This window comes from Eumetopias jubatus, unplaced genomic scaffold (genome assembly GCF_037043125.1).
Source record: "Eumetopias jubatus isolate StellerSeaLion01/CBP00866 unplaced genomic scaffold, mEumJub1_p1.0 scaffold_10, whole genome shotgun sequence".
NCBI classification, from domain to species: domain Eukaryota; kingdom Metazoa; phylum Chordata; class Mammalia; order Carnivora; family Otariidae; genus Eumetopias; species Eumetopias jubatus.
This window is the reverse complement of record NW_028274816.1, coordinates 113,366,106-113,381,742: the sequence shown is the minus strand read 5'-3', so window position 1 is coordinate 113,381,742 and position 15,637 is coordinate 113,366,106. Positions and strand designations below refer to the sequence as shown.

Sequence of the window (15,637 nt, the reverse complement as noted above, 5' to 3'; positions counted from 1 at the left end):
ACTGTAAAATAACATTGAACTCTATAGCTTCTTCGAGGTCCAAGGAAAACCAAAACACTTTCCGAAGAATGGAAAATAGCTTTTTAAAAGTCCTTCTACAAAAGTTCTCCCCTCTCTTTGTACTTTAAGAAAAAATAACTTTTCCCCCCTGCTTCGCCATGCGAAGGGCACTGGAATATAAATAGCAGGTTAACATTATTAGCGACAACCAGAATAAGTCTCTCTTTGCTCTGTTCTTTTTTTTCCTTTTGCTATTTTTTTTTTAAAAATACAGTAGAAGCCGGTAACTTTTAACGTATAATACTGACCTTTTAATAAGTAAATTAAAACTGGGACCGTATATACACACACATATACATTCCTACACAGTTAAACAGTGCATTACATGAACCAGAAAGCTAGGTCTCTGTAGCCAGAAAAAAAAAAAAAAAGTTCATTGAATCCCCTCGCGAGAGGGTGATGGAACTGGTTGGAGACGGTGCGGGGGGGGGGAGGGCGTCGGTGGGGTTCCATCATTTGTCCGGGTGCGGGAAGGGGACCCCGAGTTCTAGCATGAGCACTTGCACTCGGAAATGATGGGGTACTGGATGGGAATCCAGCCGCAGCGCTGGCCCCCGCGCCGCTGACAGCGCCACCGCAGCACCGTGAGGTGCACGGATTTGGACGGCTTGCACACCATGCCCTCGGGCACGGAGCACGAGCGCTTACTGAAGCAGCTGCCCACCTTCACGTAGCGCGGCCAAAAGCGGCTGCCCAGGTCGTTCCACGCGTACAACACCGGGCAGAAGGTCTGCGACCACAGCCACATCTGTAACTTCCTCCGCAGCTTCTTGCTCAGGCGCTGCTTCTTGCCCGGGGCCAAGCCCTCGGAGAACTCCAGCCCTTTGATCTCGCTCGGCATGGCCCCCGACGGCCGCTGCCGCAGCAGCTGGTCCAGCTCGGCCAGGTCCTCGGCGCCCCCGGCCGCCCCCCCGCCCCCGCCGGGCCGGTCCTCGGGGGGCGAGGTGGCCATGAAGCCCGGGTCGTAGTGGCCCCCGAGCAGCGAGCGCAACAGCGTCTCGTTCAGATCCTTCTCTTTGGGGTCAAAGATAGGGTCCGGGTGTTCGATGAGGTCCACCAGGGGCAGGTTGTCGCTGGGAGCCGGGCGGATGTGAAGATAGTGCTGGCCTCCGGCCGGTGCCGCCCGCAGCCCCAGGACCACCACCAGGGCGTAGAGGGTGACCCCCAGGCTGGGGCAGCGCTCCATGCCTCCGGCGCGCGCCCGGGGCTGCTGCTTCGTCCCGCGTCCCCGGAGGAGAGCACGCCGAGCCCGCGGCGCCGCCGCGCTCCCCCGTCTCTCCGGAGGCGGCTCACCCGAGGCTGGGCAGGCGCAGGGCCGGCAGCATGAGTCGCCGGGAGAGCCCTTCGCGCAGCGCCGGCTCCCACCGGGGCGGAAAGAAGGCACACAAGTTGGCCGCAACTCCTCTCCCGGGTCTATTCGGGCAGGCGGCCGCGGCGGGGCATCCGAAATTACTCCAGGGCGACGGCGGGCGCAGGGGGCGCCGGCTCCTCGCTGCCTTCCCGGGCCGGCGGCGGTGCAGGGCGCGTGGACGAGCCGCTCTCCCCTCCTCCTCCTCTCGCTGCTCGTCGTCCTGCCGCTCTGTGCAGCGCCGCTGGCCCAGCGGGTCCTAGGGGCACTTCCCTCCGCCTGCTCCGGGCTCCGCGGCCGGCTCTGCCCGGCGGACTCCAGCGGCGGCGGCGGCGGCGGCGTCCGCGCACGTTGGCACCGGTTTGTCTGTCTCGCAGGGTCCAAGCCTTTAAATTTCCTGCACTTTCAGCTCCATCACCATGGAAACCACTGACTCTCTCGGCGTTGCCCCCTCCCCCTTCTTCCCCCCAAACAACAACCCCACCCCCCACTTCTCCACCCCCGAGGAGCTGGAGCGGCACAGGCTCCGGGGGGAAGCCGCCTGCACTCGCCGCGGCGGCGGCTTCGGCAGCGCCCAGGGCTGTGCCCCGCCGGACCCAGATGCCCCGGGAAGCCGACAGTCCGGCTGCCCGCCGGAGCTCACAGGCGGCTGCGGCGGCGGCGGCGGCGGCGGCGGCGGCGGCAGCGGCGGTGGCGGCGGCGGTGGCGCTTGGCAGGTCTCCGCGCAATTTTCTCTCTCCCCCACCACCCACCCCCCTTCTCCTCCTCCTGCAAAATGCACCGCCCCCCTCCTTTCTCCTGGAGCAATGCAACTGGGGCTCTAGGCGCCCCGCCAGGGCCAGTCCTGGGGAAAGCTCGCGGCGGCGCTGGAGCCGGGCTGGAGGGTGCAGGGCCGGTTTTGGGGGGTGCTCGAGGTGGGGCTGTGAGGGTTCTCACTAGCTGGGTGCTTTGCACGGGGAGGGGAGCAGCGGGGAGGTGCTGGGGGCTCGTTTCTCCGTGCAGTCCCGCGCAAGGAATTTCTCCATGTGCATGGAGATTTTTCCCCCCGGGCGCGTCTCGCCTTCCTCTCTCCCAAGCTTGGTCTAAGTCCCCTCCCCCAGCACACACACACACACACACACACACACACACACACACACACACACACACACACACACACACACACACACACAGCAGGAGGAGTCCGAGAGCCGCAGCGTTGCGCAGCGTGATGTAATTCCTAGGAAGCACTCCTGCACGTCTGTTACTCGGGCCCACGAGGGGGGTCCGCTCCTCACCCTCCTCCTCCTCCTTGGCCGGGTCCTGCACCCTGAGTGGCCGAGCTGCAGGGGCGCGTCCGGCTCGCCTGCGGCTCCCCTAGCCTGCCGGGTTCCGCGCGGCTGCTGCTCGGCTCCCTGGGGGCGGCGCGCCCTCTGCTGGCGCCCAGCAAGTCCTGCACCCGGCGCTGGCGGGGGCGGCCCTGCGAGGTGGGTTCCTCTGCTGTCCACCCTGCCCCGCTCAGCTTCTGCTTCTGTGTCCGTGTCATTGTGTGTGCGTGCGTGTGTGCGTGTGTTTGCGCGCGCGCGCGCTGCTGGGTCTGTTCTGATTTCATCTGTTCTCTCCAAGCTCTCCAGGCCCTCAGTGTAAACTTCCTGAGATTCCTCCGGAAGCCCCCAAATGTCATCTATACTGCACCTCCTGCTTCCGCTAAGTCGGCCTCACTGGACAGGAGTGGAGACCTAAAAAAGAAAGGTGAACTGGCGGTAGGGGGCCTGAGTCCTGGTTGGGGTCTGCCCTCATACGCTCAGCCCGGACAAGTCACTTTTGTGGCACCATATTCTTCACTTTCTGGTTAGTGACACAGCTGCATTCCTCCTCCAGCCCTACCTTTCTATGATTCTAAATAAACCTGCATGATGCTTTCTCTTCCTAAAGCAGTGTGATGCGAGACGGATGCTGAAATGACACTTCTAGTTAATTTTCCCTTGGATGAATAACTGAATCTAAGCTTTTTTTTCTTTTTAGATTTTTTTATTTATTTGACAGAGAGAGACACAGCGAGAGAGGGAACACAAGCAGGGGGAGTGGGAGAGGGAGAAGCAGGCTTCTTGCCAAGCAGGGAGCCACAGGCAGGGCTCGATCCCAGGACCCTGGGATCATGACCTGAGCGGAAGGCAGACGCTTAATGACTGAACCACCCAGGCGCCCCTGAATCTAAGCTTTAAAACTCAAACTTGGTTTCCTTTGTGGTGGATGTGATTGGAGTCTGGAAAAAGCTGGAGAAGAAGGAGTTGGAGTAGATGACTCAAGTATTCACCAGCATTCCACGGAGTGGAGTTAGGAGGTCTCATTGTGACAGCCCAAATCACTCTACTTTCCCCAAAGGTCTGCTTTTCCTTTCAACCTGTGTCGTCTGTGCCCCGCCACCCCCCCCCCCGCCCCATGAATTTATCATCTGTCTAAGGAAGAAAACACACTTTGTTTCACAGAACAGTCTTTCTGCAAAACTTTAGCAGTTGGGAGGGATGGCCAGTTTCAGCTGAAAACATTTCCTTAAACGTTCTTAAACCTTTGAGCCAGCAAACACACACACACACACACACACACACACACACACACACACAATGACACATGAACTGGAGATAAGAACAACCCATTGGCTGTTTGAATTGATTTGATTGGGAAATGATAGTACGATTAGAAGCTAGTGCTTAGGAGGCTCTTATAGCATACCCCTTTCTTTCTGGTGTGCAATATGGGTGCTTGGCGTTGGTTTGTTTTCTTAGGAAGATGGAATGGTCGCCAGAGTGATTTTGTCACTGCTGTGAATTTTAACTGGTTAAATAATTTTTCAGTGAAGAGTTCAAAAGCTAAGTTCTGGTTCAGTCTCCCTGAAGTGGTAGGTTCCAATTTAGGGACGTTTTATCGTGCTATTTTCTGTTTCATCCATCTCCTCTGCTCAGATCACCTATTTTTGTTTGAAAACCAACCCATTTCCTTCAGTCCTTTATTTAGGTTGGGTTTGACTGAACAGCAAAAAAGTTCCCTCAGGAATGAAAAACAAACCATGTTAGACAATAGGTTGGATGACCTGGTTATAGAGTATCCACTGGGTAAAGACTACAGGGAGAAACACAAAAGAGAGAAACTCACGGTCGATGGCCACCCTCCTAGACTTTTGCAGTCCAGTTAAGCGGGGTAGGACAAGCATATGAAGAAAACATTCAAAAAGTGTGGGAAAAAAAAATCTTTAAATTCCCATAAGACTGTAAGCCAGCGTTTCACAACTTTTAAAACCCAAACCCACTTTCGATAAATATTACAATTCCATGTCATCCTTTGTTGCTTGAAATTTTGTAATATGATGACCAAAAAAAAAAAAAAGCCAAAAGAATTGGAATAGAAACTGTAGTGTTTTCAAACTACATTTAGCCTCTTTCACTGTGGGGTTCCGAAATGCCCCACTTTGGGGGCTTGCAGTCCCACGCTCTCTGCTGCACTGGGGTAACCCATGCAGTTACATACGGAGTGAATCTGGGGGATGTTGTTTTCAAAGACTAAGCCGTACTTAGAACTTTAATGGTAGAGCTGAGCTTTCTCTGGGCTTGATGAGGAAAAGGGATAAATATATCTGAGTAGTGAGAGGAGGAGATTTGAGACATAGAATTTGAATTTGCATGATTCAGGGACAGACAGGGGACCTGGGGTGTGGGGAGTGGAGGAGGAAATGGCATAAACCAGGAAACTCAACACAAAGACAACCTGTAGACCAGGTGGGTCTCAGGTTGGAATGCTGGCCCTGCCTTTCACCGGCTGTGTTACCTTCTTAGCATAGGCATCTGACCTCCAAACTTCCATGCCCTCATCTGGGGATGACATGCACCTCTCAGACTTGTACTATGTAGAGGAGGTAGAGAATGTCTAGCTTAGCCCAGCACTTGGGGCAGAGTGTATAGTGGACAATATTCTTTTTCAGCAAATGCTAGCTCATCAGGGCATCGCACTGCCCTCAACTGACCAGCCATCTCAGGTTTGGGCCACAGAGGCTGGAAGCTACTGGGGATGCTGTGGAAATAATTCCAGCACCTTTGGGCCTGCTTTCTGTCCACTTAACGCGTGCAACTAGCTGTTCTGAGTGACTGCTGGCCTTCACGAGTTTGGGGGTAGGGCAGAGACTGGAAATTCTTGGGGGACTCCACAGCCAACCCATCTCAATGCTTTTGAGGCTCTATTGAAAAAGGAGCTTGACAAGCTGGACAAAGAGGGCTGTATTTCTTCAAAAGGAAGCTGTGGGGAGGGAGATGGACCTGTAGGGAGACGAATGGCTATATGCTCAGCTTTCTGATCAGGCCCTAGCCCTGGGAGGTGTTTGGACTTTTGTAGGGATTGGCTAGGGACTCAGGCAGCCACATAGGAAGAGTCTAGTGAATTAGGAGCGTAGGTCCATTTTTGGCTATTTGCATCCCATGATGTCTGTGGCTGCAAAACGCTCTGGGCAAGGAAAACCCAATCGCTCCTCTGAACACTCCAAGTGCTTCAGCATCTCCAGGTCAGGGCAAGAGGACCCCAAGGGTGCTTTTATGCATCTTTCTTATTTCCAGCTGATTCTAAGTACAGTCCTAAGAACAATTCAACAGTCTTCTTGGTTCTTTGGCCCTGAAAACACAGACCTGAGGCAGCTTTGGGTGATCTGCGAAAGACATGGGGCTTGAGGTCAAAAAACCTGCAACCGACCAGTTTTGTGACCTTGGGCAAGTCACTTTACCTCTCTGGGGCTCCTTGACACCGAGAGGTTGGGGGACCATGAAGTATCATAAAGATGACAGGAGAGCGGCCAGTTTTTAGGCCTGGCATCATCCCAGGCATATGAAAATCATCACCTTCTGATTCTTGTCTCATGGGTCCCATAAATGTCAAATTTGATGGGCTTTTTTTAGTGAGACCCAAAATGGCATTTTTGGACTTGACCCAACTTTGCAAAGTGAGGAAAAAAATCAGCCACAAGGCTTGTCACTTTCCTCTCCTGACTGCTGGAAGAATGTGAGCTCCCAAAGCCAGGGTGGTGGACTCCCCATGCCTCCGAGGGGCTAGGGGAGCCCCAGCCAGTTCGCGACTCACAGCCAGGATGGGGCCCCTTCCGCTTCACACGATATTCTAATTTTTGGCATGTCCAATTGGTGATGGGATTCTAGCAGTGAAGTTCTAACTGGCACAGCATGGGGAGGGGGGATGGGGGGAATGGAGAAGAGAAAGAGAAAGGAAGGGACATAACTCCATGTCGTGGGCTGGGAAAATGGGTAAATAAACGTGAAATGAATTTCCGGAAATAGAGACAAAGCTACAGACCAAAGGAGGAAAGGCGCTTGGCTAGCTTGTTCCAGTGGACGGCCCCTTCCCTTCCCAGGTCTGGCTCCCCAGGCGCCTGCGGGCCCCCTCCCCAGCCGGCTCCACGCTGGGGAAGGGGAGACGACTCTGGAGCCCAGTGGCTCATTCATCTCCTGATAAACTGTTTATCTGAGTTTTAACGAGGGCGCCTCTCTTCCAGCCATGGAGACAGAAGCCTCCTCATGTTTAGCCTGCCCTGATGTGGGGGGCCTGGGGGTAGGGGGGCGGCGACGCAGGCAGGCTGATCTTCAGCCCTTTCCTCGAGGCCCACACTGCCTCTGCGCTTGGCCCTCAGCTCTCCTGCTTCCTGCTGCCTTTCCTCGGCTGGAGGCTGGGGCTAGGGTGGCCTGGAGGTTTTCTTCTGGAAAGGAAAGTTTTCTGCAGTCCCTCTCTCTCCAGCCAACTGTCTTAAACATCGACGCGTGCACACACACACACACACACACACTCTCTCTCTCTCTCTCTCTCTCTCTCAATAAATTTAAACAAAACTTGGTTCTGACTTGTGGGCTCGACCATGTGTGACCCAGTATCTCAAAAGGAAGATGAACAGAATGCCACAGCTACAGTATTGTTAGCGTGGGAAAGGATTCTCCAAAATGAGGGAGGGGCTGTTCCCTGAAAAGACAACTATCACCAAGTTACTAGAAATTTAAACTCTACACACTTGGGGACCTGTTCCCACTGCCCACCACTCACCCTGATGGCTGCACACTTGTGCAGATACTGAGGCACTTGTTGAGAGGCATACCTCCCTGCCCTTCCGCACCCCCGACAACACATTGAGGAATGGTAAAGGCAAGCACAACCAGGATGCACACCCGCCCCTCCTTCCACGTAGGTACACCACCCACGCACCCTCCCGCCGCTCCCTTTGCCACGTGGGTGGTAAGGTGGTAAATGTTTCTGGAGACAGTCCTCCTTAGCCACCTGCCACGAGGACTTCACACACAGCCCCCTCCTTCCCCCAAACACACAAGCACGCATTGCAGCCTAGGCTCACATTTCCCCATCACCCTGCTGCCTCAGATAGGTATTTATTGAGATAATATAGTCTAGTCTGCCTTATCCCCTCAAAGACTCCAGATAACAAGGAGACAGGAGCTCAGTGGAGTAGAAAATAAAGTGAAAAACCTTACCCCATCTCAGGTGGGTGGGGTGACTCACAGGTTCTAGCTACTGAATCCACCTAATGCAACATTACCACATCTCTGACATTTTTTCCTAGACCCTAACTCTGTCTCCTCGTCCTCCAACTATGGGGCAGCCTGGGAAAGGACTCACTGCGACCAACTCCTGTCACCCATCATATTCACCATCCATCTATTCACTGACTATGTACGCTGATTCCAGACACTCTGTTTGCCAAGGAATACATGGAGTCCCTTCTCTTGAGGAGACCAATGACTACTGGGGAAAAGAGGGAAAACAAACCAAGGATTACAGTTTAGGATGTCAATTGCCATGACGAAGCGTAGAATGTTGGGGTAGGGTGGGGGGGATCCGAAAAGGCTTCCCAGGAAATTTGATGCGTCCAATAGGAAGTCGTAGGCTAGAGGGTTGAGGCAGGGGGCACTGGCTACAACACATTTTGGGCAATGGAAGGAGCAGACAACATAATCCGAATCCTGTAGACAAATTGGCAGTGCTGTGTTAGGGCTTGAGCTCTAGGGGCTGGAAGACCAAGGGGCCCTTGGGTGGTGGGCCCCTGAGGGTCTTAAGCACTTTGAAATCTAATTCAAACTTAAACCTAGGTTTAGAAATCCTCAAAAGAAACCTGGGGAACCATATTAATATGCTGATTATAGGTCCTCAATATTTTAAGACAGCCCCTATTAAAAACAAAACAACAAAACAAAACTTGATTCTGACTGAAATCTGGGCTGTTCAGCCCTCGAAACTTTGCTTTTAATCTCTGCAGGGATTATGTGCATGGCAAAACTCCTAAAAATATGATTATAAATTGTTACTTGTAACAATTAGCCCTAAAGAATAAGGTAAGTGGGTGGGGTGAAGAGGGGAGAGAAAATCACTTTTTACTTTACATTATCTTTAAGTAAATCTTAAAAGAAGAGTAGAGCACTCATTATTTTCGTATTTAAGGAAAAATCAACAAAAGATTAAAACCTGTGCATTTAGAGGAAATAACTTGCCCCCAAGTAACTATTAGGCTGGAGATGGTGTTGAAAGTTCTTCATGTTGAGGACAGTTTTGAAGCCAGCACATGGTTTGCAGGGTGGGGCCAACCTGTATTCTTAGCCCATCTTTGTTTCAGGTTTGTTAACCAGTTCAGCGCTCTTGTAGGATTGCAAGGTGAGGGAGAAGCCCACTTGAGGAGGTTTCGTGTGTAGGGGAGTGTGTTGGGTGCATGCCTAGAAATATGTGACAAACACGGGTTCATGACACTTTAATTTCCCGTCTTAGGCATCCACAGAGAAACCAGACTGCTTTCAAAATAAAGTGATACCCACGTCAAAACCCACCACTGGGCTGAGAAAGAAAACAAAACCTAAAATGCGTCAAAAACCAATCTCATGCTGGATCAAAACTCTGCAGTCTGGAATGAGTTTGGGGTGGGGGCTGGGGACCGGAAGTCAGCCACCTGAGTTGAGGGTTTGGAGGATGGGGTCGCCAAAGAAGTGCATGAGCGGCTTTCTGTTCCAGTTGCCAGACTTAGAAACAAGAAGACGAGTTTAACGTGGGCTGGGAATTCACCACCTGCCCTGCAAGAATTACCTTATCTACATCACCCAGGAGCTTCTGGTTGAAGGGATAATTATCTCCCCATTTTATAGATATGGAAATTGGGTCCAGAGAGGGGAGGAAACTTCCCAGAGCCACATTCTTTGACTTAAGGATCATCTAAGAAGGCGGAGAGAGGCATTTTAGGTGAGAAGTGTGGACACAGGGGACTTCCTAAAGGGACTGATCTTTGTTGGCCTATTACTGTTCTCTTGATCTGAATCCATATTTGACTTACCTCAGAGGTCATGGGCACCAGCAGGCTAGGGAGATTTACTTTGCGCAGTGACTTTTGGCAACCTGGTCAAGTCTGGGCAAGGGCTCATTTCATTTTCCCCTCCTCCACCCTGCCCATGGTCCCACCCTCCATAATGGAGCATGACTGTAGTAAAACGAGGCTTTTGATCAAGCTTCTCCACATCACTTTCAAGACAAATAATGTCTCAGAAACCCCCAACTGCTTTTATTTTTCTTATATCTAAGGTTTCACCTTAGTGTCTTTACCCAGCTTCATTTAAAAAATGTCTTCAATTGAGGGAGAAAAAAAAATCACGGCATTTCGTTATTGTAATTCACAAAACATACCTTCAGAAAATGAAAGCAGCTTCAAAGTTAGATAAACAAGCACCTTAAATTTCTAGAAGGCATTCCTTACCGTCCCTCTAACCCATCAGGCATTCCCCCACCCCGCCCCTGTCCAACCACAACAATTTTCCAGTCTTTTCTTTTGCATAGTAAATTAAATTCATAAGGAAATGTATTAGTTGAAATACAAATAAAAGTAAATATAACAGCGATTAGTTCTTCACCAGCATGGGTGGTGGGTATAATCGTGTTTCACCACAGGATTTTTCTAGGGTCTGGTTTATTATTTGTAGGATTTTTAGAAAAAATTAGTCTATGTTCTTTATATACATACATACATATATATATATGTACATATAAATTTTAAAAAGTTTCTTTTTTTCCACCCATGGTAGAGAAAGAGAATGGATAAGGTGAGGCACAAGAGGCCCCTTGGTCCCCTCCCCACGCACCGAATCCAGTGCTCTACAATTTCAGACAAGTGTTTCTTTCCTCACGCAAAGGCTTAACCATGTTAACTAGTTAATGTAAAGCTTGATTAAACTCGCAAAGATAATCCTTAAAATGCTAGGAGAAGGCCCCCTGAAGTGCCTGGAGGTGGCAGGGAGGGGGTGGGCCGGTAATGAGGCAAGGTTGTGGTTCCAAACTCATTTTCGCTTTGCATTGTTTCAAAAGTGAATGATTGCAGTGGTTCAGCAAAATACATTGAGAAAAATGCAAAGCTGCCTCCCTCGCCTCCTCTAGGATTTGAGTCACCACAGATGAGCCTTTAAATGTAATAAGAGGGATCGTAATTATCATGCCATGGGGGTAAGAAAATCCTGGCAGATCACATTTTACAGAACTCTGCTTTTCTTTCAAGGCTCTAGCTCTGGAGGATAGGCAGCCACATTTGAGACTAAATGTTTATGGCTTAGGCCTCTTCAAGGCATGCGTGGTGACTTCCGAGGTAGTCTTATTATCGGTGGGTGATTTCAATATGCTTCTAAATATTTTGACAGCCAGGCAAGCCTTGTGGCACTTGTCCTCTCTTAAGGACTACGGGGTTGTCACTGGTTGTGGGGCGGGGGTTTGGTGTGGTCTCTGACTTGTCCCTGATTGCCGTTCTTCTTCATCCCACAGCTATTGGGGTCCTACGTGAAGCCCTCATCTCTCACCAAAGGGAACTAAATTGGCCACTGAGAAACAGGGCTTGCAGGTAGTACTGGCCTGCCCAAGGCAAGAGAGCTCCTGCTGACGTGCCCTGAAGCGTCCTCATTTCTCTCCAAAGCTTAGTACTCCTAAAGGAGAAACAGGCTAAAATACACATGTATATAGAAAGGGAATTATTCATAATTGGTTCAAAACCTGTACAGAGTCTCCTGGTCACTCTCAAGATGAAGTTGTGATATTGGATGCCTTTGCCAATGTGACTCCCACCTGCCTTTCCCCATCGCCTCTTTCCTCTCTTGGCTCTTCACCTTATATTTAGCTTGTCTGGAATTGCTTGGAGGTCTCTACATAGAGCCTGCTCTTCCCCCCTGTGGTGTGTTCGCTCTACTCTCTCTCTCCCTTTGGCAAAATCATTGGCAACTTTCTAAATTCTGCTTAAACATCACCTCTTCCATTCCGGATTCCGTCTGGGTGGAATTGCTCCCTCCTCTCAAATGCTACCGCCTTCTGGACCTTCCTCTGCCTGACGGATGCATTCTGGGCAGTTGTCTCTCTCGACCACTAGACAGCAAGCTCTCTACGGAATTGACCTCTACATTTCCAGTGTCTCGTTCTGTGCTTGTCTACAGCGTTGGCATCGCATACAGTGCCTAGTAGTGTACACAGTTAGGTGCCTAGTGAATGAAGGAATCCCCGAGCTTGTTTAATTGCCTTTGGGGACCGTCATGGATGCAGGTAGTGGGTGGAGGGAAACCATGGTGGTTAAAACTATGCCCATCTCTTAATTGATGCAGCAAATCCAGACAGCGATAGCTTATGATATTTGATCTTTTCTTAGAAATCAGATCCCTCAGAGGTATCTGGAAAATAAAAACACCCATTTGACCAAAAGAGATGCCTGGTTGTTGTACACCAGTCCGCCTCGGCAGCCTGAATCCTCACAAATTAGCAGCTCTCTACCTCGAGGTCCGCTGACTTTGGCAGCAGAAGCAAGCCAGGGCAAGAGGTGGGGGGTGGTGAAGAGTGGTTGGCTCTCTCCCAGGAAGCTGCAACTTGGGTGGGGGTCGGGGAGTAGGCGAATGATCCGGGCTCATTGTGGGGAAGCACAGCTGCTGTGACACGTCAGACTAAACTCAGCCCCTGCCTGAGGAAAGGAAGATGGTGGAATCCCCACCCCCAACCCCGAGACCCCAGAATCCAGTCCTTGTTGGAATGATTTTTCTCTCCCTTCCACCCTCCGGCTCCCAGGACCTGCTGTCTTCTTGAAGAGGTGGATTCAGAAGCCATTTCCAAAAGGGCAGAAGAGCCCCAGTCTCTCTGAAGACCAGGCTCCCTTTGGTGGGCGATTCCTCTTTGTGTGATCAAAGAGCCTGGCACACCATTTGGCACACTCCACTCACTCAGGGTGATTGGCTCATGATCCAGTTCACTGGCAACACTGAGTAGGCACAATTCTGTAAACATCCTTAGGTGCTCTAAGCTGCCATTCCTTAGTCACAGTTGTCCAGATAACCGAGTCAAACGTACCCCTGGGTATTCTTTTCTCAGCCTGAATGACACAGCCCAGTGCAAGAGCTGCTCAGGGGCAGCGAAACATCACTCGGGTTCTGTCCACCTGGCACAAAGGGCAATGCTTTGAAGAAGAAATGGATTAAGGTATTGGATTACAGTTTCTGTAGCCAGGCTCAGGGCCTGAGCTGAATGTCCTCCCCCAAGTAGGGTGACTTGGCAGAACACTCTAGGCCTCCCTCCCTCCTTCCTTCCTTTCCTTGGGTCTCCGCTGCCCTCCAGCCAGAGGCAGGGTCTAAGGGGGACCCTCCCTCCCCATGACTTCAATAAACGTTTTAGCAAAGAGTACATGGAGTCACATTTCTTTCTCACACTTCCGTACATGTTCTATCCTACCCCGTGGCAGTGTGAAGGTGGGGGCAAGAAGAGCCAGTGGGTACTACGACTGAGTACCCTCTATACAAGTACTGAGTGCAAGATAAGGACAGCTGGGTGCAGGCAACAGCTCCACAAGAAAATTGATGTTAACCTCTTTCTTCTCGGCCTCCTCCTTCTGACAAATCACCTCCTCCTTCTGACCAATGATTTCTTGCTCTGTGTCTGGTACAGGGCATTATAGTTATCCCATTTAGCCTTCAAAGCCTCTCAGTTTATAAGCAAGGACACTAAAACCCAGGAAGATCAGGTGGCTTGACCAAGATCACTCCAAATAGACAGTGGCATATAGCTAGGGTTTAACTCTCTGCCTAACCCCAAAGCTTCTGGTCTATTCTTTATGGCCTCTTTCTCTTTCATCTGGGACTCTGCTTCTGGTGTTCCTTATATGACTAACAAGTAGGGAAGGTGGTGGTGGGAGTGGGGAGAGATACAAGGTGACCCACAAAATGTATAAATTATCAATGGATGCAAATATACTTGGTAAAGCTTATACTGAATGGGAATTATACACGCCAGGTGGGGGACAGTGGTTACCTCTGGAGAAAAGAGAGGGTAAAATACTTGGTGAATATTTATGTGTCTTTAGCACATTTCTTTTTTAGTATTTTTATTTATTTTTTTAAATTCCAGTATAATTAATATATAATGTTATATTATTTCAGGTGTACAATATAATGGATTTGGGGCGCCTGGGTGGCTCAGTCGTTAAGCGTCTGCCTTCGGCTCAGGTCATGGTCCCAGGGTCCTGGGATCGAGCCCCGCATCAGGCTCCCTGCTCGGTGGAGAGTCTGCTTCTCCCTCTCCCACTCCCCCTGCTTGTGTTCCCTCTCTCGCTGTCTCTCTCTCTCTCTGTTGAATAAATAAATAAAATCTTTAAAACAACAACAAACAAACAAAAACAATATAATGGATTCAACAACTGTATACATTACTCAGTGCTCATCATGATACGTATACTCTTAACCCCCTTCACTTACTTTACCCACCCTCTTTGCCCCCCTCCCCTCTGGCAATCATCGGTTTGTTCTCTGTATTTAAGAGTCTGTTTTCTTGTTTGTCTCTCTTTTCTTTTCTTTTCTCTCTTTTTTTTTAAAGAGAGATCTATCAAAGCAAACATAAATAAAAAATTTTTTGTGTCCAACAGCACAGTGAGACACCACGTTGTATCCATGAGAATGGTTGTTATTAAAAAAAGTAGCAAGTGTTGATGAGGATGTGGAAAAATTGGAACCCCCCCTTGTGCACTGCTGGTGGGAAACAATGCAGCCACTGTAAAAACAAACAAACAAACAAACAAGGTGGTAAAAAATAAAATATAGATTGACCGTATGATCCAACAATTTCCCTAAGGTTTATACCTTAAAGAACTGAAAGCAGGGACTTGAACAGATATTTGACCACTCACGTTCACAGCAGCGTTATTCACCATAGCCAAAGGTGGAAACAATTCAAGTGTTTGGCAGATGGGCAAGATGTGGTAGATACGGACAAGGGAGTATTACTCTGCCTTAAGAAGGAAGGAAATCCTGACACGTGTGATAGCATGGATGAACCTTGAAGACGTGCTTAGTGAAATAAGCCACTCACAAAAGGATAAAGACTGTATGATTCCACTTCTATGAGGTACTCAGAGTAATCACATTCATAGAATCAGGAAGGTGCACGCTGGCTGCCAAGGGCTAGGGGCTGGGGAATGGGGAGTGTTTAACCCGTACAGAGTTTCAGTTTGGGAAGATGAGAAAGTTCTGGAGATGGGTGGTGGTGATGGTGGCACAACAATGGGAATGTACCTGATGCCACCGAATTGCACATTTATAATGGTTAAAACGGGGATTTTTTACATGATGTCTATTTTACCATAATAATAATAAAAAAAAAATCTTTGGTGTCCAGCTTGGGAAGAGTAGAAGAGCTTTGTAAACAGTCTCCGCCATGTGGAATCTTTCCTTAGCTTGGTCTCCATCAGGGGACATCGGACCCAGATTGAAGCGAGAAGACCTCCCCCCGGGGGGTGGGGGGGTGGGTACTGTGGGCAGGCCGCTTTCTTGACTCCGGTGGGCCAGGAGCTTGGTGCAAAGCACATTTCTCCGTTCTCTCTTCCATCCCTCTTCCGTCACTCAGCCAAGCACTGGACACTTGGAGGCTCAGAGGAAGTTCATCTGAAAATAAAAGCAGTCCTTCAGGGGTCCATATGGATTGAAATCCTCCCTTCCTGGTGGACTCTGAGGCCGAAGCTTGACTGCAGCCAGCCCCCTGAGTATAGTAACAGCCCTGTCAGCCAAGGCAAATCTGCCCGACCTCAAAATCCCAAATTAGCACCTGGCCCTTCGATAGGGCAACTTTGGTTTAAAGTTTAAGTGAAACCTTGACAGTCCTACGGCCCTGAGGGGAGGCCTGGGGCTGCTCTCATAGGATGCTCTTTCTTCACAAGAATGCGAT

The 15,637-nt window shown here is 50.2% G+C and overlaps 1 protein-coding gene across 1 annotated transcript; it reads right to left on the bottom strand.

Annotated features, from left to right (window-relative positions):
- Positions 1 to 547: 547 nt before the first annotated feature.
- NOG (noggin) lies at positions 548 to 1,246 on the bottom strand. The gene has a single exon (XM_028092977.2). The coding sequence runs from the start codon at positions 1,244 to 1,246 to the stop codon at positions 548 to 550; it is 699 nt and encodes a 232-aa protein (XP_027948778.1).
- Positions 1,247 to 15,637: the final 14,391 nt, after the last annotated feature.

Excerpts from the sequence above, each read along its gene's own strand:
- NOG (XM_028092977.2), bottom strand. The coding sequence starts at position 1,246 with ATGGAGCGCTGCCCCAGCCTGGGGGTCACCCTCTACGCCCTGGTGGTG.